The 27,603-nt window shown below is 33.7% G+C and overlaps 1 protein-coding gene across 1 annotated transcript; it reads left to right on the forward strand.

Moving 5' to 3' along the window:
- Positions 1–27,042, forward strand: LOC128231806 (tumor necrosis factor receptor superfamily member 5-like). Its single transcript, XM_052945006.1, has 5 exons — positions 1–158; positions 9,923–10,358; positions 20,511–20,675; positions 21,986–22,100; positions 23,549–27,042. Exons 1-5 carry the CDS (start codon positions 21–23, stop codon positions 23,661–23,663), a joined length of 969 nt encoding a protein of 322 aa, XP_052800966.1. The 5' UTR covers positions 1–20; the 3' UTR covers positions 23,664–27,042.
- The last annotated feature ends 561 nt before the right edge of the window (positions 27,043–27,603 follow it).

Consider the following 27,603-nt stretch of genomic DNA (forward strand, 5'->3'; position numbering starts at 1 on the left):
AATGTAATCAACCCGGAAGAATGTCACGTATATTGCGCAGTTTTAAAGGTTATTGTGGGCGACAAAACGCATTTAGGACATTTTCCGTCTGTTACTGTGTTCATCGACACGGATACCGGTGCCATCGTGGAAATCTTGTGTTATTTCATCAGATCTCGGTGAGAAAAGATAATTTGCTAATATTTTAAGAAATATAACTAGTTATAAAGTCTCTTTTTATCTTTTTCGAAATCGAATTGTAATTTGACAGTAGTACCCGGTACATAGGTACCAATCGCGTAGCTGATTGTACGCGAATGCGCAGTACAGTATCATAATTGAAATCTGACAAGTCGAAGTTTCTGTCATACCAAAAATCCTTAATTTGAAAAAGAAGCCGAACACCTACCCAATATATATAGGTATCGATCTGCGTAATCCCAAATTGGCCTTAGCTACACGCCTGTATGTTTAGAAGAGGATCTGTGTTGATTTCAGTGCAAGATCGTATTTTTTTTTCAAGTGTGTCATAGAAAAACATATTAACAAGTGACGGAGCAAATGTTCGAACACTCAGCTTCAAAACTCAAGAAAACGTTAGAAAAACAGGATTATTATGTTTCTAATAAACAGTAAGTTGCTTATTATCAAGTATTTATTTATCCTAACTAATGCTATCTTTTTGAACTATCAAATTATGATTTTGGCAACATTTACTGGTTCAAAACTGACGTGTTTACATTTGATCAAGGGCAAGTTACTAGTCCACCTAAATGGCCGTCAATGAGTCTTTTGACGATTTTTAAACTATGGCAGACTCGAGAAGCGTTACAGGGATACACATGAAATGTCAAAATAATAAAACAAAGTATCCCTGATCGCTCATTATTGTAGCTAGGCAAGTTACATGTACTATAATGGATGTTAAATGTAATTCTGAAAGTTGATTTTTTTTCACTACTTTGTTTGCAGTGAATATATCAAATTTGCAATGCAATATAGATTTGATTTGTGTGTTTAATATATGGTATGTAATAAAGGGAATTTGAGCTGAATATACTGTCAATTATTCTTGAAATAACATGAGTCAACATGTCTCCAAATATGTATTTTAGTAGCTCTAATCAGTGTACATAAAAAAGTGATAAATTACTCAGAATTTAATTAGATGACAAATATGAGTTTTCTTTGTACGTTTGTACCAATGAAATAAATACATATAGAATGTTTTGTCTATATTGCGTTATTATTTTAAAAAACTAATACATAATTATGCATTCAATTCAAACAATTATAACTAGCTTAAACAAAAACTTCGTAAGAGGCATTATGATTTTTACTTCATGAAGCATGATCAAAACATGATCAATATTTTAAGAAATTGTTACACTCTTGACATATACACTCTTGACATATTTAGACTACAAAAAAAACATATCTAGAGTTCACTTAAAATTTAAAATGTATTAAGTATAAATGGAAAAAATGCAATTAAAAAGCGATTGATATCCAGTGAAACGTTATAAAACGAATTTAACACTGACTCATTGCGATATTTTACATTTTTTGAGATTTTTTTTCAAAACCATACAAAAAGTATATTTTTACTTCTAATTGCTCAACTTGTAAACATTGTAAAACTCATTTGAAATAACAGTTAAACACTACAACAGTACACTTTAATTTCTTTAAACTAATGGTATTTAGTATTAATAACTACCAGTTAGATAAAACTGTTCCCCATTGTTACACTCCTAATGATATTCAAGTTTTTATGAAATTACAATTTTAACCCATATTCAAGTTCTTTACAACTAACAAGTATCAAATTTCAATGTTATCCCACGACCAGGCATAACTTTGGCAGTGATAGTTTCCAATATAATATTATATTCTGGGAATTGCCATGATATATTATCTGATTTTGGCCACGTGTATAATATATCCATGGAGGTACCTCCTTGCATAAATCTAAGCTGAATATCTGAGCCATCCACCTTCTATACCTGTTTATTAGAAAGTCATATTAAGATACGTAAAATATCTGTCCTTCTATCATGTATGATGAATGATATAATAATTTAAGTATTAAATTAGTTCACATCTACTGTGAATAATTTCACCTTCGCAACGTAAAGATACTTTTCTTTCTGCATGATGTCAAAATAACAACCACACCATTGTCTGGTACAAATCGAAGTTTGACATTGCAACAGTGTAAGCAATTATTCTATCAATTAAACAGTTCTTTTTTATCAATTAAGAAGTGGTGTTGATTTCAATTTAATAATCTTTTAATTCCCAATTAATATGAAAAAGGGATACATATTGAGCATTTTTTGTTTTGTTTATACGACTATGACAAATATTCACCTTTTGACAGGTTCAATTCTAACATATTGTTGGAGTTCTGGCAGACACCCTAAGGCTTATACTGAGTTAGGGTCACTGCATTCTCTGAGGTCTGGGATGTCTGCCTGCACTATTAGGTTGTTAAAACTTTACTAGTAACACAAATACCTTTTACTGCATACCTTAGTAAATATTATATGTATATGCATTTTCAATTACTTTGGTGGCACTTATACAAGTATTACCTTAGGAACATCCCTGATATGTTCTTAGCTTACTGTAAGTATGACTGTTGCCCTGCTGGTCAGAAATAGCCCAGAAGAAACAGTTTCCATGCTCAGACCTCTGCCCACGTATGTTCCAGTCTTTTACTGCAATTTATCCTGGAAATAGTTTTTGGTCAGAAGTGTAACATTTAGGGAAATACAAGTCACATAGTTATAAATTACTTAAATTATAGTTTGCCTCTTTTAGCAACAATGCTATTCACTGATTAACTATCACTGTATGATTTTTCTATTACATGTATTTATATAGTAATTAAGTTGTTTTAAATTCAAACGTTTTTAATAACATTTATAGGCAAATATATGGTTTAAACTAACTTTATCTACAGCAGATTGAAAACTCATTTCCCTGTGACTTTTCATTTTAAATTTAACATTTACCAACAATACTGTAATGCTTCTGAAAAAGAGGTTTTATTAACTTGCAAAACAATCGCGAAAATCTGTTTCACTTGCACGAATTGCACGACTGTTATCTATTGGTCATTAACCTTTTATTATCTTCACTCATGATTGTTACTCCATGACATGACTTCCATGTAATGTTCTTATTTAGTATAAGTGTAAACTGTTTGCCAACACAGTGGTTCATTTTATACGAAATGTTACACTCCTTACATTTTTAGGCCAGCTTCTTTCTAGATAGAAAGCTAAACAACAGGAAAAGTAATAACACACAAACTATTGTACATATTCAATAATGATGATTATTACTGAGCTTTGAATATATAAATTGAAAGTTAAATGATAAATATTTCAGCTGTACTTTGAAAAGAGCTTTATGCTGTGGAAAAAAATAAAACACAACTATTCATTATCAGTATTAATATTTCATGTATTAGTAAGGGGAATTTGCTTCAATTATGATATCAACTTGAAATCAACATATATGTATTATACTAAATAAAGATATGACTTTGTCAATTACCAATGTTGTAAACAGTAATGCTTTGAATTGAGTACTTTTTGTAAAGTGTCACGTTTTTTTGTTACACTCCTGACATGTTTTGCCTGTTTTCGGGGTATAACATTTTTTACCAGTGAAGCTATTTCAGTCAAACTACCCAGACTTTTATATGACATAGACTAACAAGATATTTGAAAGAAGAAATGATGATAATTTGTTTATTATTCATTTTATTTAGGAAATGCTCAAACTACCCATTTTTCTTAAATAGCCCATAGACGGCTCAAACATCTGTCTTTCCCTAATGTCAACTTCTCAGTGTGTAACAATGTATAAACTATAATACATTGAGGGTGCTGTGACATTCTGCATACAACAAAACAATACAAGTAATGAAGTGTTCTTTCAATTTCAAACGCATTTTTACAACAAATTAGTCTTATTTTGTGTCAAATATCATTGAATCAACATCCAATATCAAATTCCTGTTCACGCACATATAACAGGTGCTAATGTCTGAAATTCCTTGGTGGTAGATGGATGGATGAAGCAAGTATGCTGATGACGTCATGTTCTGCCCTTGGGTCAAACTGCTTCTGACCCAAAACAAAATGGTCTCACAATATGTCCTGCCCTTGGCTTAACCTGTTTCTAGCCCCGATCGTTATAGTACATCACAGTTCGTCCTGCCCTGGGGTCGAACTGCTTTTGGCCTCGAACGAAATTGTTAGTCCTCTCTTGTGGTCACCCCTCCCCCCCCTCCCAACCCGAACGAATGGTCTGCCCTGGATCCCCTTATGTTTACAAACGAGTAATATTTACATTCACACTTCATTCCTAAACTATGGTTGTTGTTTATCAATTGCACTTTATTTCTGTATAAAGTGCAATGGCATTTCCCATCGATATCGCGTGCGTTTGTTCGATACTTCTGTCCTGTCATTGGGCGCAATAATACCAAGGGGCGGGGCATATTTACTACGGAACTATTTTTTTCAATGAAATCGTAGTAAATTTTTTGCCAATATTGGCAACATGCAAAACTGTAATCTGCAGTAAAGCAGTTAAAAAAAGATAAGCAACGATAATTTGATTGATTTTAATGTAGATGGTTTCATGATGGATGGAACAGTTGAAGAAACGTTGGTGTTTAAAAGGCTGTTAAATATCACGAAAATGCAAAAACAGTTAGTTCAAAATAACCTCTATGACGGGTGCTTGTATGACGTCATGAGTGATGTCATTGAAAAAGTTTTACATTAAGCTCGATTCGGGCGGCAACATACCTCGGCAGCTGCATTTTGTTTCGACGCCATTTTTTGCAGTGTTCATTCGTTTTGAGTGTTGTTTTTTCGAAAATTGACTGGATAACTGGGATTATTTACACGCAATGCCTATTGGGTAATGAATTAATTACCTATTCAGTCATACTTTAACCATTGTTTGTTTTGATAACTAATTTAAGCCCGAAAATTTGGTAAACATGTTCTTGATAAAATGAACAGCATCTTCAGCATCAGAGAAAACATAATTTGAAATTTCTTTGTTCATTGCATACGACGTAATGGAATCATGTCCATATAAGTCGTATGTTCTGAATAAAATCGACAGAAATAACTACAGTTCGGAGGAGTTAGTCGTTTTAGACATAATTTAGTGCTTTTAATAGTCAAAACAATTGCAGAAAAAACTATTTAGTAAACACATCAGCTTGCCAGGAAAAGACAACTCAGTAGAAAATATGTAAGTTATATGTGGTTTATTTTATGTTTTGGTATTTGTATGCAGCTACGTTATATATGCTAAAATATGTTTTTGTGCAAAAGTTAGCATCGTTGACCAACTTTCGGTCAAAAACCTGGTCGCTCAGCCTTCATTGTTATGATGCGGGCCCTGATAGTGCATATGTAAAGCAAAAAAACGGGCATTAACGGCACGTGAATTTACTGAATAATGCACGTTTTCTACCGATAACGCCCGGGTTTTTGCGTTTTAATACACCACGATAACGGACCGAAAACACACATTTTAAGCAATAATACGTATTTATAATATTCTTGACCTTGAAAAGATAGAAAGTAATCATATAAATAAGGAACTATTTTATCTGTGCATTCATTGTGGTATAGAATTAGGTTGCGATAGCTGTTCTAATTTACCCACCGTTGAGAACAACGACAGAAAGAAAAAAGAGAAAATGCTCTTGAATAATCAATTTATTTTAGCAGAAATGTAGATTTAAATGAATGTAAATATAAGTATTAAAATTCGACATGTTGCATTTTATTGGGGGTATGGTATGCAATGGCGCAGTTCAAAATATTGGTGGAGTCCTTCGGACTCCACCCATTTTGAACAGCCCCATTGCATACCATACCCCAATAAAATGCAACATGTCGAATTTTAATCCTTAAATGAATGAATCACTTGGGCCCCATGTAATAATTTTACATATTAAGTACAGTTTTTGAAAGTTCAATAACGTCTAAGGTTTCAGGAGTTTTTTATAACATAAAACATTCTTATTAGAATAATACAAAACAGATAAGAACACTTTTCACATCGCAATAAATTTATTTATTTATTTATTTATTCTACTCCCCAGCTGTATAGTAGACCAAACTGTCGATAGACCCATAATGACAGGCTTTGTCTCTCACAATCGCAATGGATTGATTACCGATAGACCAAATCATATATTAAAATACAACTGATGCCAAGGATCTAAATCAGTATGTTTATTATTATTACGTATATTATAAATTTACAGGGTTAGATTACCATCTTGACTTAAGAAATATCTCAACTATAAAATGCCAAACTTACTTAAATATTTCAGCTCAAAATGTAATTATTACCATTACTCTTCTTATCGAACAATATGAGCAAAGTAAAACTAAAAATACTAGATTCTAGGACTAACTGAATAACCTTCAATTAATTTTCACTCCAACTCTAAATTTACAGATCTCTCAAATAAGATGTATATATATTGAATCATCCAACTGTTCCCACCAAAAATATAAATTGAGTGACTATGGTCAGAGATTATAGCATAATAAGACCAAGAAAGACAATCCTGTCAATTTAGTGATTGTAGATTTGCTTGTTTTCTCCCTTTATACATCAAAAAGAACTGAATTAAACATAACATGTAATAAAGTTGAAATTCCGACTTGGTTTCATTACATCTCTTTTTCTCAATTTTTAGCAAGGGCGTAGCTTGACGAAAGTATATGTGTAGGCCACTTTCTGAGGAGGGGGGGGGGTCACGAGGGCATGCATCCCCGGGATTTCGTTTTAGCTAGGTGGTATTGGGTGATTTTTAGCGTATATTTCTTTGTCGTAAAAACGTTAATGAGAGTAACGATATCAGTATGTTTTACCTTAAATAAATGTTTTATGTAATGAACAGCGTCAAAGCGCAGACTACTGGTATGCAAATTTCGACAAATTATATACGTAACATTAATGTCGTGTGAATGTGTATTCTACTGAAAAGGAAAACGATAGATTTGAAATCCCTGGTTTCCGATATATTAATTAAGTTTTAATTGCAGATTTGGCATTTTTTTTTTTTTTTTTTTTTTTTTTTTTTTTTTTTTTTTTTTTTTTTTTATGAAAATTGTGTAGGCCGCGGCCTATAGGGCCTATAGGAAGCTACGCCCCTGTTTAGCTGAGGTTCTGCCGAGTGTTTTATCTATTTTACATAACAAACTGCATCCATTTTGTAAAAAAGTCAAATTCGAAATAATGAAATTGAACATTTTCTAGTAAACAAGAATCATGACATTGATTGATAATAAATCTGAAGAGCAATAGAGCAAGGGTGATGAGAAATGATTTGACACAGTTTTAGCCCAGTATGTAATTGACAATGATAAATTAGTTTTGTCCAAGTATTATTTTCATTTAAGGATATGTGTTCTGTATTTAATGAAAAATCCATATCCAAAATGAGATGACCCATCATCATGTGTGCTGTATCCATATTATAAGCTTAGTAATAGAAATGAACTAATTTAATGTCAATTGGTTTTGTCAGTGTATCATTTTACCCGTACGAAATGATCAGGCGTCAACCAGCTGGTTGACGGGCGTCAAAGAGGCGTCAACCAACTGGTTTTTGCCTCGACGTGTGTAAAACCAACTGGACAAGAGCAGGACACGTCAAATTCTTGCCAAACCAGGCGTCATTTTTCTCAGTAAAGGAGGCGTCATTTACAAACTAAGCGTAAAAAGGAACTGTAACAATTTTTCAGCCTCTAAGTATTGAGGCGTCAATTTCAAACCAAGCGTCAAAAGGAACTTAGGAAAAATTAAAGCCTCCAAGAAACTTAAACAACTATGGAATTATCTTTAATGGTACATTAAAGTTTCATTTTTTTATAATTTTCAACGGGAATACAGAAAGAAATTGCCACTCAAGGTGACTAAAGTCTAATAATTGTTTCCCAATGTGATAAAATTACAAGGTAATAAAAAATGAAACTGGAAAATCATTGAAAAAATACTGTTCTCTACTGTATATAAGCATTATGCATTAGAATTTCTTTTGAAAATTATTCATTTCAAAGTAACATTCACATTAAAACCACATTCTGCATTTCAAACTCTTTTTAATTTGACTTAAATTGAGAATGATTTTTAATTTCTGCTTAATTTCAGAACTTATCTTTGACAAATTACTATGATGAAGCTTGAATAAATGATCGCATAAAAAAAAAATCATTATTAATATTTATTAATATTATATATTTTTTGTTGTAATGTTTCTAAATTTATAGATTTATTTTGTTGTGTTAAAAGTAGCAAATAATAAATTCATAGCAATAAACATTTATATTTAGAAGAACAGTAAGCATTATACTGCTTAAAAGTTTAATACTGCGGTAGTGCTTCCAAATTTCTCTCTCCATGAGTCCAGGTATATAACAGCCTGGGCTTATCAGTCCATTCAAAAGTCAGGCAATAAAGCTTCCTGAAGGGTTTTATCTAAGCCAATCAGCATCAAGTAAACATTCATCTGTTTAGGAAATTCAAATGTATGGAGAAGAATCATGTAAACATATGGCGGTTTCTGAAGCTCATATTTTGTGTGGATAAACCTTTTTCCTTATCATTTGAAAGGTAAGAACAGTTTCAACATGTATCTTTAATACTATTACACAGTAAAAAGAACATAAATACAAAATGGTTTGTTTTTAAGTATAATGTTTTTGCAATTATTTATCTGGCAGCATTTTATCATTCTGTATATTGCTCCCTGAACCTCCATTAACACAATGTTCCAATGGGATGTTTTGAAACCTGGTGATTGTTACAAATACAATGTGTTTAAGCATATGGATATATGCACGATTTCTATTACATGAAAGTATAAGCTGCATTTAACTTTATATATACTCTTCTTTATACAGTGTTAAGCCTGAGCATGATCTTCACTTATTTATTGATGATCATGTGGGTGTGTATGTGTGTGCCTAATGATCCTATTTAATTACCATAGATGACCAATATTGTGTCTGTGACAAAGATGAGGATCCTGTGACCAACAAGATTTGATGGGAAAGTTGGAAAGCTAAAGAACATGCTAAAAATGGTGGGTTGCTGACTTATTTCATTTAGTTTCACCTTTGAAACTTTATTCTTTTTATGATTTACAAATATAAATCCATGTAGGCATGAGGTAATTTAAACTATGAATTATCTTCTAACAATTACATCCCTCTTGTAATTATAGCTATAGATCCGGAAATCATCATTTGAATAAATACATTTAAATTTATTTTAACAGATTACGTTCCCAGATAGTGCAGAAAGAATGAAGCAGAATCACCAACAGCAGCAGAACTAAATCGGGCGATAACGGAACAAGGTTCATTCTGTCGAAAACATATTAAACACAGAATATGAACTCTTAAAACAATAAGTGATAGTAAAAATATAACATTTTCAGCTATGCCTTTATTAAGAAAATATATTAAACAATGTTTTTTGTCCTGTTTTCCGAACTATAAATTGTTCTTAACTCAAACTGGTTGTGTTCAAGTAATGCCAATTTTTGACGTCTGTTATTTTTTTGACGCCTGGGTTTTTTTGACGCCTGGTTTTTTGACGCTTGGTTTTTTGACGCTTGGTTTATTTGACGCCTGGTTTTTTAAAAACCAGCTGGAATTTAAAACCAGCTCATTTGCATAATGTTCGCATATAGACGCCTCTTTTCCGCTTGGTTGACGCTTGGTTTTAAATTTGACGCTTGGTTATCCATATGAGTGCTAGATTTAAAAAAAATAAAACCAACTGGTTTTAGTCTGATTTTGACGCCTGGTTTCCTGCTCACAACCAGGCGGTTAATTTCGTACAGGTAATTAAGGATATGCGTTCTATTTTTCAGGAACTGTACTTTACCAAAATGGGATGTAAGATGCGAGTGGCTTGTTTTGCGTTCTTGCTGGCTGCATCCACAACAGAAATCCTAGCACAGTTAAATGTCACTCATTATACAGTAGAATTTAACTATGAAATTATCCATTGTAAATTGTGTCCTCCTGGCACTTTCTGGGTTAAGCATTGTACACAAGACGGTGGCCATGCAATATGTCAGGACTGTCCTGATGGAAGGTTTATAAAGCACTATAATCGAGTGCTTTATTGTAGAAGGTGTACTGAATGTACAGAAAATGATCAAACAACGGGTGAAGTGGCTGAGGCGTGTACGCAGTTTCACGACACGATATGTGAGTGTAAACCAGGGTACTGGAGAGAAGAAAGTGTCGGAGATTGCCAAGAAGTGTCACCGTGTGAGTCCGGATATGGCGTGAAAAAAATGGGTATGTTGTTTCGCATTTATCTCAAACCAGAGGTACAGATATATTTTTACATACACAATAGGCTTGATCCTAAATGCAGAACTTCAAGGCATGTAACATAACATTTGAACTCAAAACGGATATGTCGACCATGAAACAAAGTTAATAGTTTAAACGACTCAACACATGTTAAGCAGCCATCTTAATTTTGGTCTGAACGGCTTTTCCCGTAAATGGATCGTAGTAACGGTACTGCCTTTAAACAATTTGTATTCGTACTGATACAAACAGACAGCATCAGACCACTGTGATTTTTAGCTTACCTGAGCACGAAGTTCTTATCATCTGAAACCATCCGCCCATTCCCTTGATATTTGGAATAAAGCTGCCATGTAGTGGTCCTAAACCAAGCTTGCTCAAATTATTGCCCAGTGGTCTCCGGTTTTCTATGTAAATATATATATATAACGTACTGATATATTTTTGAAAATCTTCTTCTCTGAAATAGCAAGGCATAGACCTTTGATATTTTGTATATAGTCTCATCTAGTGGTTCTTAACCAAGACTGTTTCTCTGAAACTGTAAATCCATGACCTTAATATCTGGAATGTAGCCTCAAGTAGCGGTCCATTACAAAGGTTGTTAAAATAATATTCCTTGAATCAATGCTGACCCGCCCTGTTGGGGTCCCTGAGGTTTTCTATATACTAGTAACTTACATATATGGTAATATTTCTCTGAATCTGCATGACCAAGACCATTTATTTTGGTATGTAGCCTCATGTAGTTGCCTTTCACCAAAATTGTTCAAATAATGCCTCTTGGGTCAAAGCTGGCCACGCCCCCTGGTTTCTAGGTTTCGAATGTATATATATATATATACAGTCCAAACTCGCTATATCGACGTTAGATATCTCGACTTTCCGGTTATGTCGACTTTTTTCTACGGTCCTGAATTTATTCCTTCTTATTCTATATAAAACAAATTTGCTTGGGTCGATTTTTCTATCTCGATTTTTTCGCTATGTCGACCTCCTTTTTCAGTCCCATTGGTCGAATTTCACACGTTTTTCTTGTCCCTTATGTCGAACTGTAGATCGAGTTGAAGGTGCGAAAGTTGTCATGAAGGTTTGCGGCATGTCGCCTAATTACCGTGCGTGTCAAAATAACAAACTTTCATAATTGGAGGTTAATTGGTTAGTGTGAATAATTAAAGTTGTTTGTTTATGTTTATGATTAAACAGTCTTTTATTGATCAAGCTATACATTGAAATGCACATTTTAAAACGACGATGACATTATCGTAAAATTCCACATGTTACGTGACGAAGTAATTTCTCTATGCTGCAGGCAGAAAACAAAAGGACATAACATATGTGCTTTAAGGTTTTCTTAAATATACAAGTGTATACAATTGAGGTTTAATATTTGAAATGTGTAATCCATAAACGTGAATAAAATAATTTTTGCACAAATAATTCATTTTTGTATCACTTTTAATATTTTTAAATAATACGTTTGCTGTCTCCACGACCGTAACAAGACCGTTCAATTCAAGTCGGATGACGGACATATATCAAAGTCATATGTGTTTGGATTGGTGATACTTTTTTGTAATTCGGATGTGTCGAATGTTCGTTATCTCGACTTTTTTCCGTAGGTCCCGACAAAGTCGACATAACGAGTTTCGACTGTAAATATATAAATCTTTAAAATCTTCTCGGAAACTGCATGGCCTAGACAATTGATATTTGATATGTAGCCTCATGGAGTGGTTAGTAACTATTTGCATCCAAAGCAACTAGTGACTTTCTTAGCAACCACTGCCTTTCTAAGCAACCAATGACTTTTTTAAAGCAATTGCTTAAGATAACTTACCACAAAAAATAATTTATGCATTATTTCGAAAGAGAAAAACAAAATGAATGTGAACCATACTCTCTGCATGTGCAAGTGGCTTTTGGAAATGAAATCAAATTCAATGGCATTTCTAGTAGCGTGCATGTATATGTAAGATGTTCGTATCAAGGTGGTATACTGTTAAGTGTTAAAGCTGCACTCTTACAGATGAATCGTTTTGACACCTTTTTATATTTATTTTTTTGTTTTAGTATAAGCCAATTACTTTTGCGTAGAGGTCTGAGAACCAGAGATATAAGACTGCTGACAAAGAAACAGATTACAGTTTTTCATATTTTCTTTCGAAAGTTGATGTTTTATGCTAAATAAATTTCAATTTTTGAACGTATATATTATAAACTGCGATCTTATATTTTGTACCAGTTTTATATCACTGGTTTCCATATTATGTTTATGCAAAGAATTGTTCATTCCAAGACAAAAAAAAGTTGTGAAGACGTTCAATCTGTGAGAGTGCAGCTTTAATTACGTGTTGCCCATTATAATTGCTCTTTGTTACTTTTTTCTTGTCTGGAACATTACTAGAAAACTACTAAACGAAATTTTATTAAACTTCATACAATGGTCAAGACTGAAAGTGCTGTGTGCAAGAACTATAACTCTATTTTAACTTTTACAGAGTAATTATGTCTTGACATATTGTTTTTGCCCTGTCCGTCAGTCCGTCCATCAGTCTGTACGTCACACTTCGTTTCCGCTCAATAACTATAGAACGCTTGTACCCAGGAACTTCATACTTAGTATGCTAGTTGGTCATGACTAGTAGATGATCCCTATTGATTTTGTGATCACTTGGTCAAATGTCAAGGTCGCCGTGACCTTGAGGTGAAGAAACGGTTTCCGCTCATTAACTAAAGATCCTTTGGTATCAGGAACTCCATACTTGGTATGCTAGTTGTTCATGACTAGTAGATAACCCCTATTGATTTTGAGATGCAAAGGTCAAGGTCGCTGTTAGCTTCAGGTAAAATGTTAGCGCTGACCTTAAACTTAAAAATGGTTTCTGCTCAATAACTAAAGAATGTAGTATGCTAGTATGCTAGTTGGTCATAACTAGTAGATGACTCGTATTGATTTTGAGATCAGTAGGTCAAATGTCAGGGTCAGCGTGACCTTGAGGTGAAGAAATGGTTACCACTCAGTAACTAAAGAACTCTTATAATAATAATAATAATAATAATAATAATAATAATAATAATAATAACAACAACTTTATTTAACGAAGGTTACATACTAAGTGTACACTCATTACAGACATACTACTTATTTCCAGCATGGCCTTCACACAAAAAGTATTACAAAAACACATATACTAAGTTACATATTAAGCAACATACAATCGCACTATCACTATCATACTTTTCTCATGTAATTCAACATAATTTTACATGTATTCAACATTTCTTCGACAAACACAACTCAGTTTAATATGATGATTATAAATTACAAAAATTTCATACTGTAAATAATTATCATGACCTGTAATTGTAAAGAGTCTGACCTTTGCACCCAGGCACTTCATACTTGGTATGCAAGTTGGTCATGTAGATGACCCCTATTGATTTTTTGTCAAAGGTCAAGGTCACGATGACTTGAGCTGAAAAATGGTTCCCGATCAATAATTGTATAATGCTTGCTCCCAGGAACTTCATACAATACAAACTTCGTTTACATTTTCCAAGATTAATCAACAACACTTTCTTCTCTTCCTCAGTAAGTATATATATAATTTAAACATGTACATATACTTTATGGCACCATTTAAACTACGTACTCGTTTAATGTTGAGCGCAAAATCTGTAATACTAATGACTTCACATTTGGTACAGATGACTGCATACTCCAGATTGAAATAAAACAAAAATGGTACTTACTTACATCCATCTATCACATTAAGTCTTAATATTTATAGATCGCTGATCTTATGCAGTAGATGTCTACTATTTAATACAGGTGAATAAAGCAAACTTCACTGTTGGTTCGTCTCCAGTCCAAAATTACAAATTTTATGCCCATCATTTATTTTTTCTCAGCTACGACCACACAAAGGGGAGAAAAGCGCTTTTTCAAAAATGCAATATCTAGTTTCTAGTGGTGTTCCAATGATTGATTATAATCGAAAATCGATTGTTTAGGCCCGAAATCGGCGACAATTGATTGAAAGTGGTTATAATCGATCATCGAAAAAAATAATTAATAAGTAGTAAGTGTTTAGAAGTTATCTTCAACAAAATGGCTGATGAAAGCCACAATGAGCAAGAAAATGATTTATATTTATACAACAGCACTTAATAACTTCAATCATAGACATAACATATGCATATAATGATTAAAGTTTAATTCTGTACATTAATAAAACTACAATTCAGGTTCTATCTAATATTTAAAAATACGATTGTACTATCGATAATCGGTTACGTGAGTGGAACCGGTTCCCAACACCAGTAATTGCCCTTTGTATTTTTTTTATTGTCCAGAGCATAACTTTAAAACAACTGGATGTAAAATTTATAAAAAAAATCATACAATCGTAAAGTACAACGAAAGAAAGTGCATTGTATGAGGACCATAACTGTGTTACTTATCATTGTCCATATCGTAACTTCTGAATTACGCAATGGATTGTAATAAAACAACAACCTGTGGTAAATAACTATATATTGACTTAGAGTGAGAAAATATTTTAGAGTTTTATGAGGCATGCCCCCCCCCCCCATTGAAATTTGATTTGATTCCTAGATTGTCTTTTATGTGCGCAAAATTTTCATTAAATTTAAACAAGCAGACAACGCCATGATGTTTACGTAGACATCGTATTACGATTCTTATGTGTTATATAGTTTATTTTAGTGAATTTTGATTTAATTGAAATGCGTGAGATTAAGTATATAATAGTATAAAGTATATATACCCAATTATATTGTCAAATTACTATAAATTGTTTACTATCCCGATGTATTCGGTAGGCTGTAGATGCCAGAATGGGTACCACACTAGTCAAACATTACGCAACATCTGGCATTCTTTGCAGTACATTATAAAGTTACTGCTGTATATCCCGCAATTATTTTGAAGCCTAAAACAACTTAATCACATCGTTTGTGATATGCATTGGCAGGTTTTAAATGACAATTCCAAGTCTCATCTTGTGGAACATGCTATGCTATACTTAAAAAAACTGATACCGCTAGGGTCCGAGAAAAATACATGGCTGCAAAATAAACCAATCACGATTTTTATTATGGGCCAGGGGCGAAGTTTAAATTGTATATTGACCGACAAATTTTCTTTGGGACTGATAAAAAGGCTGTCAATAACCGACACTTTTTTAACTTTCGTGATTTCTACACTTTAAAAGCCTTTGTATAATCATCACTAAATTTGGTTAGAATGTGTATCGGCATAATTTCTCTGACAAGCTTAATAACCAGCCATGTTGCTTGAGTCACTCACTGTTTACTTATAGATAATTACCTAAAATTGTTCTTGGCCGATCAATAATTTTAGAATCCTTTGACAATTCATCACCAAATTTGGTCAGAATATGTATGCACAAAATGTCTTAGTCAGGTTCGATAACCAGCCATGTTGCCTCAGTCACTCCAGAGTGTCTCTTGATTTTGCTTTTACAGTGTGAACTCACTAAATTTGGCTAAATGTACCACTTACAACAAACCTAGAACAAACTAGGATGGGCATATTTTGTGACATTTGACGCTCTTGTTTAAGAGTGAATAAATTTTTATCGACGATTACCATATTGCAAATATCATATTATCATTTGCCACTGTGTCTTCTATATATTTTAAAGTAGCTTGTTTCATCACTTCACCGTTCAATCCAAGCTCTATCAAGTGTGTGTGTACTTGAATAATTGTCTTTGACTTCTGCTGTCAAATATGGCTTTGTGTGCTCTGACTGCTCATTAAATGCTCTAGTAGGCAAGTATTGTGAAGCCTCAATATAGTAATCAGAGGTTCATGTAAACAGTCTTGCTGATGCATGTGCGGAGCCTGTTCAACATTTGAGCTGACTTCACTAGTAAAGAAAGAAGAGAGGACTTTTCAATAACAATAACACATCGACAAACCCTTCATATGTATCATCATATGCGAACCATTTCAGTACATTTAAATAGCATTCACTATGGCCAACCTACACCAATTCAAAAGTGATAACTCAGTGTTACATGCCGTTTTCTTTTATTATTAAGACATGACAGTGTATCAACGCCTGGTTATACCATCTTAGACCATTTTAGCTTACATTCCATCTTTATAGGTTTTGAAAGTGAATGATTTGTGATTTAAAAAATTGACTGAACATTAAATTTCTCTAACGTTGTTTAAGTTAAAAGGGACTAGACACCAGCAGCTGATTCAATTGCAAAGAAAGGAAAATTGTCGAACAGTTACACTTACATAAAATTGAATGCATTGTTTACAACTAAAATATATATTTTGATATTGTGCTACAATTAGGTTTAACTACCTATCTCTTTCATAATTTAAATGTGATATGATAATATATTAAAATATTATTGAATATAAATATACAATTATGTTCTGACTAAACGAATTAGACAGTTGTAGCTGTGTCTCCTAAATTGTCGTAGTGTCGTAGTGAATACTTTGTTTATCCACTGATTTGTACAGGTTCTCAAAACACACATTGTCCTTCATGCTTGGTGGCTGGTAGACCCCAGAGGTTAACCATTTTGACTTATCTATGATGACCTCAACACTGATAGTTTCTATATTTAATTGATAAGAATTATGAGTTATAATGTTCACCCTGTAATATATAGTATCTAAAACAGTCCAGGATTGAACGCATGTTCAAAAGTCAAAAAGTCAATATTTTATAGATTGTAAGGAAAGAAGCGTGCACAGTTGACTTTGTGATACGAAAACGTATGTTTTCCGGAAGTAAAGAAAGCAGGCTTTAACTATAAAAGATGTCTTTTCACGCATGCAGTAGAAATTGTTTGAATATATTTAAAACGTTTTGCGTTGCCTTAACACTCGATGAAGGAATTATTTGCGTATTTGGCAATTTCTTTTGAGTGAAACACGCACCTTATTTGGGGCACAGTTTAATGAAGGGGAAACCTGCTTTAAAACAACGTAGACACAAAGCCCGATAGATAAATATCAGTGATCATATTGATTGATGGAAACTTTTGAAATGGATTACCACTGCTGAAAATGACAGTGCATTGGTAAAAAACATTTTGGACTTTTTAGTGTGTGAAACGATCATGAGACTTGCAAGGTATTAGGAAGAAAAATTCTGAGGTTTTTTTTTTAAACGGGAAAGCTAGTGAGACAATATGACTATTGCGTAGATTGTTGGAAAATGATGTATTATCATCCATATTCTAGCTCGTAATGATAATTCACTGTTTGTTTTAAGGAAATACTGCATTTGCCGATTTTAAGACTATCTAGTATGTAGTCCCTAGACAAGTAGGAACTTTCTATCCATAAATGGTGTTGGGGTCGTGAAAGGCTAGAAATCTTGCGTGAAAATTTGTCAGTTGACTATTCAATATAAGAAAGCTATAAATTTAGTAGTGTCTGACATATGCATTGTATCAGAAATCAAATCCCATTGATTCTAAGGTGAACGATTCAGGGCCACAATTTCCTTATTGTTACTACATATTTCATAGAAATATCTACCTCCATAAAATTATAAATACAGTCCCAAACAACTTTAAGTCCATCTTCTGATAAATGGCTTCATGGGATTGTTTTTACTGCCCAAACAAATAGCACCATGTTGACCATCGATTCAGACATTGTTTACACTGAGTAAATCAAGTAATGAATTACTTTTCAGTCTTACTTGGTCCACATTTTCTTGTGTAAACTTTAAAATGGGTCAGCCATTGTTTATTGGTATTGTTTTACCTAAATGAAATCAATAATGGCTATCTGCTGATTATTTTTTTTAAACACATGTATTTGAAAACTTTTCAAATACTTCTTTCTCATGGGACAAAATAAAATGTTGACCACTAAATATATCAAGTTTCAGAATTAAACCTGAAAATTGTGAAAGCTGAAATATTAATTATGCCCCCCTTCGAAGAAGAGGGGTATATTGCTTTGCACATGTCGGTAGGTCGGTTGGTCGGTAGATCCGTCCGTCTGTAGACCAAAGCTTGTCCGAGTGATAACAATTCATGGACGTATGGTTATCAAACTTGAAATAAAGGTTGGGCCTGACCCGTAGATGACCACTATTGATTTTAGTGGTCGTTCGGTCAAAGGTCAAGGTCACAGTGACCTTGAATGATAAAAGGTTGTCTGAGTGATGACTCAACAATGCCTGCACCCATTGCCTTTAAACTTGACTTGGAGGTTGGGCCTTACCAGTAGATGACCCCTATTGTTTTTGGGGCTCATCGGGCCAAAGGTCAAGGTCACAGTGACCTTAAATGGTAAAAGATTGTCCGAGTGATAACTCATCAATGCCTGCACCCATGGCCCTCAAACTTGACTTGGAGGTTGGGCCTGACCAGTAGATGGCCCCTATTGATTTTAAGGAGTCATTAGGCTAAAGGTCAATGTCACAGTGACCTTGAATGATAAAAGGTTGTCCAAATGATAACTCAACAATGCCTGCACCCATGGCCCTCAAACTTGACTTGGAAGTTGGGCCTGACCAGTAGATGGCCACTATTGATTTTAGGGGTCATTCGGTCAAAGGTCAAGGTCACAGTGACCTTGAATGATAAAAGGTTGTCTGAGTGATGACTCAACAATGCCTGCACCCATTGCTCTTAAACTTGACTTGGAGGTTGGGCCTTACCAATAGATGACCCCTATTGTTTTGGGGCTCATCGGGCCAAAAGTCAAGGTCACAGTGACCTTGAATGGTAAAAGATTGTCCGAGTGATAACTCACCAATACCTGCACCCATGGCCCTCAAACTTGACTTTGAGGTTGGGCCTGACCAGTAGATGACCCCTATTGATTTTAGAAGTCATTGGGCTAAAGGTCAAGGTCACAGTGACCTTGAATGATAAAAGGTTGTCCAAATGATAACTCACCAATACCTGCACCCATGGCCCTCAAACTTGACTTTGAGGTTGGGCCTGACCAGTAGATGACCCCTATTGATTTTAGAAGTCATTGGGCTAAAGGTCAAGGTCACAGTGACCTTGAATGATTAAAGGTTGTCCAAATGATAACTCAACAATGCCTGCACCCATGGCCCTCAAACTTGACTTGGAAGTTGGGCCTGACCAGTAGATGACCCCTATTGATTTTATGGTCAAAGGTCAAGGTCACGGTGACCTTGAAAGCAAACATGACAATTCCTGGACCTATGGTCATCAAACATGACATGAAGGTTCGGCCTGACCAGTAGTTGACCCCTCTTGACTTTCGGTGTCTTGGGCCAAGGTCAAGGTCACAGTAACCTATAACGCAAGAAAGGTTAACAAATCTTCTCCCAGTTATTTCCAACAATGCCTGAACCTATGATCATCAAACTTTACATGAAAGTTGGGCCTGACCAGTAGATGACCCTAATTGATTTTAGGAGTCATCGAGTCAAAGGTCAAGTTCACAGTGACCTTGAATGTAAAAATGTTTCGAGTGATAACTTGACAATGCCTGCACCCATGGCCCTCAAACTTGACTTGGAGTTGCGTCTGACCTGTAGATGATCCTTATGATTTAAGGGGTCATCGGGTCAAAGGTCAAGGGTCAAGTGACCTTGAACGAAAAAAGCTTGTCCGTGTGATAACTTGTCAATGCCTGCACCCATGGCCCTCAAACTTGACATTTAGATTTTTGGTGACAAGCTGATGACACCTATGGATTTTGAGGCCATAGAGTTAAAGGTCATGGTCAAAACACACTCTATCCTCACACTTTGAATGGTCATAATCTTAAAATTGCCTCAACGGCATCCAATGTCAGTGACAAATCAGCTGTCATTTCGGTCCAAACATCTCTTGTTCTATTTATTAGCCACATTTATTTCAAGTTCATTTGAATATAATTTCAGCCAATTTTGCCATGTTTAGTTATGATGATGCGATGATAATATAAATCTAATTTTGTATCCATGATTTTAGTTTAAGTATATAGTGTAACGGTAAGCAATGTCGTGACTGAATGGAAACTCAAGTCTATAATTACGAAAGCAATATTGCAAAATTACTTAAATTAGACATGTTCTTTATATTGTATGATAAAAAAGATCTAAGTTATACTTCATGTCCCTACTTACAGCGAACAGTCACAAAGATACAACATGTGAGAGATGTGTTAACAAGAAGACCTTCTCCAGCACCAGTTCTGAGGTGACGCCGTGCCAGAACTGTTCACATTGTCTGGAGGGATGGGTGCAGAAAATACCATGTAACGAAACTCAAGACACTATGTGCATTCCTAAAGGTGATTTATTATTGTAAATACATGTATTTACATTAGGATCGTTTAAGGTTTATCATTAAAATCATTAGAAAACTTGGTAAAAATATTGCCATATACTGAGTCTATAATACACATATGTATAGCAAGGTACATATCTTCTGCTTTAATAATGTTTAGTTAATTTCCCTTGTTTGACTCAGTTACAAGCATAAGAGTTCACTCTGCAGCGCATTTGTTCTAAACTTTGAGCTGCCTGAAATTTCAAGTAGGTTTTGCTGGCGAGAATATTCTAAAAGGATTTTATACAGTTTTAGTTTCACATTCAATGATTTTGTTTCAATCTAAAACGATTGCTATTTTATCTTAGAAATACTCAACCATTTTAATAAAGATATACCTTAAAAGGTGCACCCTCACAGATTGACAGTTTTGATAAAAATAATTGTCTCAGCTTATTTTGACGTCATAACCTTCAGTTCTGTCATATAAGATTATACGTATCTTCCATGGCTGCTTGTGTAAGATAGGTTCATCCCAACCTGAGCTTAGGGTGTTTTGCGGAAACGAGGTTTACCGAGTCTTACACGAGCGGCCATGGTAGATGCTTTTTCTCCCACCTCAGTTATACAAAATAAAGTTAAAATATTTTTTTCGCTCTTTTGTTCATAGTGAAAATAATTTGCGAACAGATATGTGATAATTCGTGGTTGTCATGAATATGCGCACCGTGATTCAGATTAGGTAAATCATCAAACCTTTCTTTAAAAAGTACTGAGGGGAGTGCAGCATTATTTCTTAAATGCATCTTGAGAACTTTTTCCAAAAAGTGATTAATTTGAATTTTAAATATTGCTACAAGGCAAGGTTTCGATGATGCTACAAATGACGGTCTTCAAAAAGGGAGGTAATTGTGTGATTACAATAAAGAGGAGTTCCATAATGGTTCTTGTTTTATCTTTGCCGGTGGGCAAGAAAAGGGTATCCAGCACGGTCAAATTTATGGTTCTACTTATCTGAGTTGGGAGAAAAATCACAAAAGAACAGATCGCAATTGTTCGTAAACCGGCCGAAAATTATCTTGAAGCGTAACACATTCAACCATAAAACATCAATTTTCAATCATAAATATGAAAAACTGCGATCTTATCTTTAGTCAGCCTTCTTACGATTTTACTGGTTTCAAGACAATTACGCAAAAAAATGTCTCAATCCAAAACATTTTTTAAACACGTCAAAACGGTCAATCTGTGAGAGTGCAGCTTTAAAACTATATTTACTTGTATTGTATCAATATTAATAATGGATATATGTTCTTCATGGGTTTATTTCAGATGAAGTAAAGGCAGACATTTTAATTATCACACTTTTGGGATTGGTCGGTGTCGTTTTACTCCCGGTTGTTATCATGTGGAGAAAAACCTGTCCATTTCTTGAAAAGTTTTGCAGGTACTAGGCTTCTTGCATAAATTAATGTTTTTTAGCTTTATACTCATTTTATGCACCATTTTCATTCCACTCATTCATTGCCAAGTGAGTTTATAGAAATAATTTGAGTAGCTTTTTCTTTCAAGAATAAAACCAACTATGTACATTTTGAAAGTGTTCTTCAAGTTTACCCTTTACATTTTCTTTTTAGCTCACCAGAGCAAGAAGTGCTCAAGGTGAGCTATTGTGATCGGTCTTTTTCTGTCGTCCGTCTGTCCGTCCGTCAACAATTGCTTCAAAAAACATCTCCTCTGAAACTACCAGTCAAAATTCATTGAAACTTTACAGGAAGCTTCCTTGGGTGTCCCTCTACAAAAATACAACAAGGGGTCACAATTGATCAACAACAACAATCTGGCCAACTTCCTGTTTTGCTTCAAAAACATCTCTAAAACTACCAGTCCAAATTCATTGAAACTTTCCAGGAAGCTTCCTTGGGTGTCCCTCTACAAAAATACAACAAGGGGTCACGATTGATCAACAACAACAATCTGGCCAACTTCCTGTTTTGCTTTAAAAACATCATCTCTAAAACTACCAGCCCAACTTCACTGAAACTTTACAGAAAGCTTCATTGCATGACCCTCTACAAAAATACAACATCGCATTGAGATTGATCAACAACAACACAATGGCCGTCTTATTATTTTGATTTAAAAAAAATCTCGGAAACTACCAGGCCAAATTCAATGACACTTTACAGGTAGCTTCATTGCATGACCCTTTACAAACATACAAACAAGGCATCATCATCAGTAAAGATATGTTTAAATTGCAACAATTTTATTTATGCTTTACCACAGAGTTGTGACCCTTTGCATAGGTGAGCGTTTTAGGGTCATCATGGCCCTCTTGTTTTCAGAAGTTCCATTGATTCCAAATGTTTCAGTTCTCAAAAATAAATAAGGCATGACGCATGACCGTCACCTTATTCAGTGCATGCTTCTGGCATTCTCTGTAGACCATAACAGAAACTGGTTTCTGGGATTAGGCATAAATACATATGCTAACCAAACACATTACATGTAATCTTCAGTGCGTGGCAATATGTGTTGGCGTCTTTTGTTCAACACATTTGTGTATAATTATTGTGTCTCGTATGTTGCCTAATGTTTAACATATCATTTGTGTCAGTTTTGTAAATACATTATGAGAATGTGAACCAGAAACCGGAGTTCATTCTTACATATGGGGAGTAGTAGTTAATTATGGAAGTTAGTATTGTAATATTGTTTTGTAATATTCAAGCATATATAAGCCAGAAAGATGGTATCGCAATAAAGCTGAAGTAAGTTGCTAAACACTTCATTAAACTGCACATTCTTCAGTATTTACTTTGCCTTGAAACATTTTGTCACTTAAATTAAACTAATGGAATTGGTTACCTTTGAATTCTTTTTTCTGTGGAGTCTTAATCAAGAAAAGCATGATGACGAGGAGCAAGCCTACCCACTACAGCAAGGTAGACGACGTCAAGAAAACCTTGATGACGTGGAACAAGCCAACTCACTACAGCAAGGTTGAACTCCTAACAAGCCTGAAGTAAAGTGAGTAATATTTAGCTGTTCGAAATTATTGACACTTAAGACATTCAGTTCCATTGTTTGGGTCATTGTGTTTGGCTGTAAATAAGTGTTTCAGGGATTTGGATTTAAATTTCTGGAGATTTTATTTGTTTGTTGTTGTCCACTGCGAGATGTTTGTTGTTGTGTATTGCAATATACTAAATATTGTATTATGATGTTATTGAGATGTATTGCTTATCACAATATATATGGAGCTATTGTCATATTTTCATGTTGAGACGTTCTTTATATAGATGGTGATGTGGAAGACTGGTTTACTATAATTGTATTTCAAATTCATATCAGACTCTTGTTAAAGTGTTCTGTTGAAACTATGCTGTTTCAATGTAGGACATTGATAGATGTGACCTAATTGTTTTGGTATAAGATAACTTATACTTTAAGATTATGTAACTAGGAGTTAAACCTTATATTCAGATGTTTTTTTTTTCAAACTGACAGTGCTAGTTTATTGGTTGATCTTCCACAGAACTTCGCCACAGTTTGTTTTCTTAGATATGATTATAATTAGAAGTTAAAATTTTACTAGTAAGCCTAATAAAAGAAAAATAATAATGATATCAATTTTTGAAAAGGATGTTACCCTAGCCAAACCATTTGTTTGCCCAATGTAAACAAATGGTGTTCAATGAAATATGGAAATAATATATCATCTTAAAGTATATGATTTTATAGTATTGTTGTATTGTAGATCATGTTTGTATTTTATTATACTTACTCTTAAACCTTAAGCTTTCAATAGGAGCGTGTAATAATGATTTCTATGTCTGTTCTTTATTCCAGCCATAAGTTAACATTGTTTAAAAAATTCACGATCCTGTTTGATTTATTTATCTGTGATAATTATCTATATTTCTGTGATTAATATAATATTTTTTTTTATTTTTTCGCAAATTGTTTATTGTATGTTGATGTATATAACACGAATCTCGATGTGAGTCTTTACATATATATTCATATGCAAGATTTAAAATTAATTGTACAGAAATGTTTCTTAGATCATCATTTAGCAAATGCATTCAAGCTATGTTGGTTCATAAAAAAACATGGCCGGCCGGGGGCAAGGCTAGTGATAAAGAAAAACATATTTTCCCCATAACCATCAGGCATTGAGCTTAAAAATTTAGTATAAAGCATTATCTAGTGGGGCTCTAAACCCTTTCCTATATTCCAAGTTTTTTGTTGCTTTGTTGTTAATAATGTTGAGAGGTGCATTACACATTTTCCTTATAAATATGGCTACAATTAAGAATCTAGGAAGATACGATGATATATTAATGCATGTAAACGATTCATGTCTGCTTAGTTATTAGTGAGTGTAGCCGGTACTCCATGTATATAGACTCTTATAAACTTTGTGTCAAATATTGGCAGTACGGAAATGTTTGAATGTATTTTTGTGTAGAAATGTTATATTATGATGTATAAATTGCATTGAAGAAATGCTTCAATCTAAAGGTTTTTAGCTCGACTATTCAAAGAATAAGGAGGGCTATACTACTCGCCCCAGCGTCGGCATCGGTGTCCGGTTAAAATTTTTGGGCAAGTTGGGGTATTCACTTATAAGTCCAATACCCTTTACTCAATTGACTAAATACTTCACACAGGTGTTCATGGCCATCACATGATGAGGTTAGATAACTCCATATTATTCTTTACACAAATAATGGCCCCTGATTGACTATGGAACTTGGGTTAAAGTTTAAGGACAGGTTGGGATATTTATTAATAACTTCTATACCCTTCTATACCTTTCATTCAATGCACTTAATAAAATTCAAAATTATTTACAACAAGAAACATAACTCCATTTTAACCCTAAATACAAATTATGGCCCTTGATTTTTTTTATTTCTTTTTTAAATTTTATTTTCTTTTGAAAGGCACATTATTATATTCTTAACCATATTTTCATAATGGGAAAACAAGTTATTTAAATGACTTGCGTCATTGTTCGGGTGGGCTGGTGGGAGGGCAGCATCAAAGTCACCTTGTGTATCGAATAATTTTAATTAGGTTTGGCATAAAGAGACCAAACTTGGTAATATTACATCATTATTGTATTCACTTCTAAGTCAAAGTTGCATAGTCGAGCGCGCTGTCTTATGACAGCTCTTGTTGATACATCAAATTGCTTCTTACATGTGTTTTGTTTCGTATGTAATTTTATTCTGAAATATGAAAATTGTGTAGATGAACCATCAGTAAGAGCAACTAAATATAGGCTGAGCTCTTTGTTTTGGGGCAGCTAGGCAATGACTCTTTTATAATTTAAAAATAGGCAGAAATTTAGAATTATAAAGTGTTTCACTGAATATCTGTTATCCTAAGTCTCCACAGAAAAGTAGTTTATTTTCGGTGGGATGGCCTACAAGCACTAGACAAGATGTGGCATATTTTTTCGGCACGTACTTTGATTTCGTGTTACGACTTCGCATTTTCAATTATCATTCTTACACAATGGTTGGTGCTGATATTGTCAGGACAGTGGCCGGGCAGAAATTTGAATGGTTACCTGTCGGTAAGGATTGACCCAATCATGGGAGCAACCATGCCTTTGTATGTTACTGTTTTTGATAACAACAGCAAAATCTAGTAGAATTTAAATTACATTATAAATATAATACCTCTTCTTAGCAATACATTGCATGTATATAATGTTACTTACAATTTTGCTGTTTAAATATATACGATTATCCTTTAAGTTATACTTGTATGCATGCAAATAAGAAGGAACAGTTTTTGTAAATACTTGTTCCACTATTTGTACCTATTTTAACTATATGGTTTTATTTCAAGGTCATAAGCTTATTGTTATGTTTTGATATGTCATGTATGTTTGTTATTCATGTCGGAAAAATTGCTCATTGAGCTAATGTTTTTTGTTACCCGACTTTAAATAAATATTATTGTATCTTGTAAATAGATTATGTAATATGTATAAACAGGATTGGCATGGTCAAGTTAGTAACAGTTGAAAACTGTGTACAATTTACTCTGTTAAATCAAGTTTTTGATATGAAAAAAAATCAACGGTAGATGGTTTAGATATCAGAAAATATATATTTACAAAGACATTCGAAAACGTTATATAAGCAAGTATTACACAAGTAACCCGAGTATGTGGAAAAAGATAGAGTTGTTCTCATCAAATAAAAGATCGGTGTTAAATCGACTGTGTTCTTTAATAAGTAAAGCTAATGAAATAAGAAAGCTTACAAATACTATTCTTTAATTACACTTGTATGTCTTACTATGTTTTCTTTCTATATTATTTGTATTTATATACCAAACTTTGGTGTTATAATTATTTGAATATAAATAAATCATCTTTATTTTCTGTTCTGTTCCGTAGTCTATATCATGAGTTACGATCCAAATATCTTCCAGAAAAGTATCATGTTAATCCTGATCTTCTCATGTCATTTATCTATCGTTGATATTGGTAAAAGAGTCTGAACATTTTGTAGTATGTATTTCATAAAAAAACATGACATGATTATTACTTAATGAATACACTTTTGTCCGGAGCAGGACTCAAAACTCAAAAATAACTTAAAAGAATTGAAAGAAACTTGGAACAAAGATCGATACCAATATGAAGTTGTGCAAAGAATTATTTATTGATAAAGCAAGTGCACTTCATTGCAATGTTATAAGCATTTACTGAAAAACTGCATAAATCAATTGATTGAAGATTGGTACTGGTACATATAAGATGAGAATGTGAAGTTGTACACCCTGCAATATTTATTACTCTGTGGTACTTCATTTCAGATTACTCCCCTTGTTCAGTTTTATTTTAATGAAAATTTTGTCCTTTGCACTTACTCAAAAACTGCTTGAAGGAATTGATTATTTAAAAAACAAACCGGTTG

The sequence above is a fragment of the Mya arenaria genome, chromosome 4 (assembly GCF_026914265.1).
Source record: "Mya arenaria isolate MELC-2E11 chromosome 4, ASM2691426v1".
NCBI lineage: Eukaryota > Metazoa > Mollusca > Bivalvia > Myida > Myidae > Mya > Mya arenaria.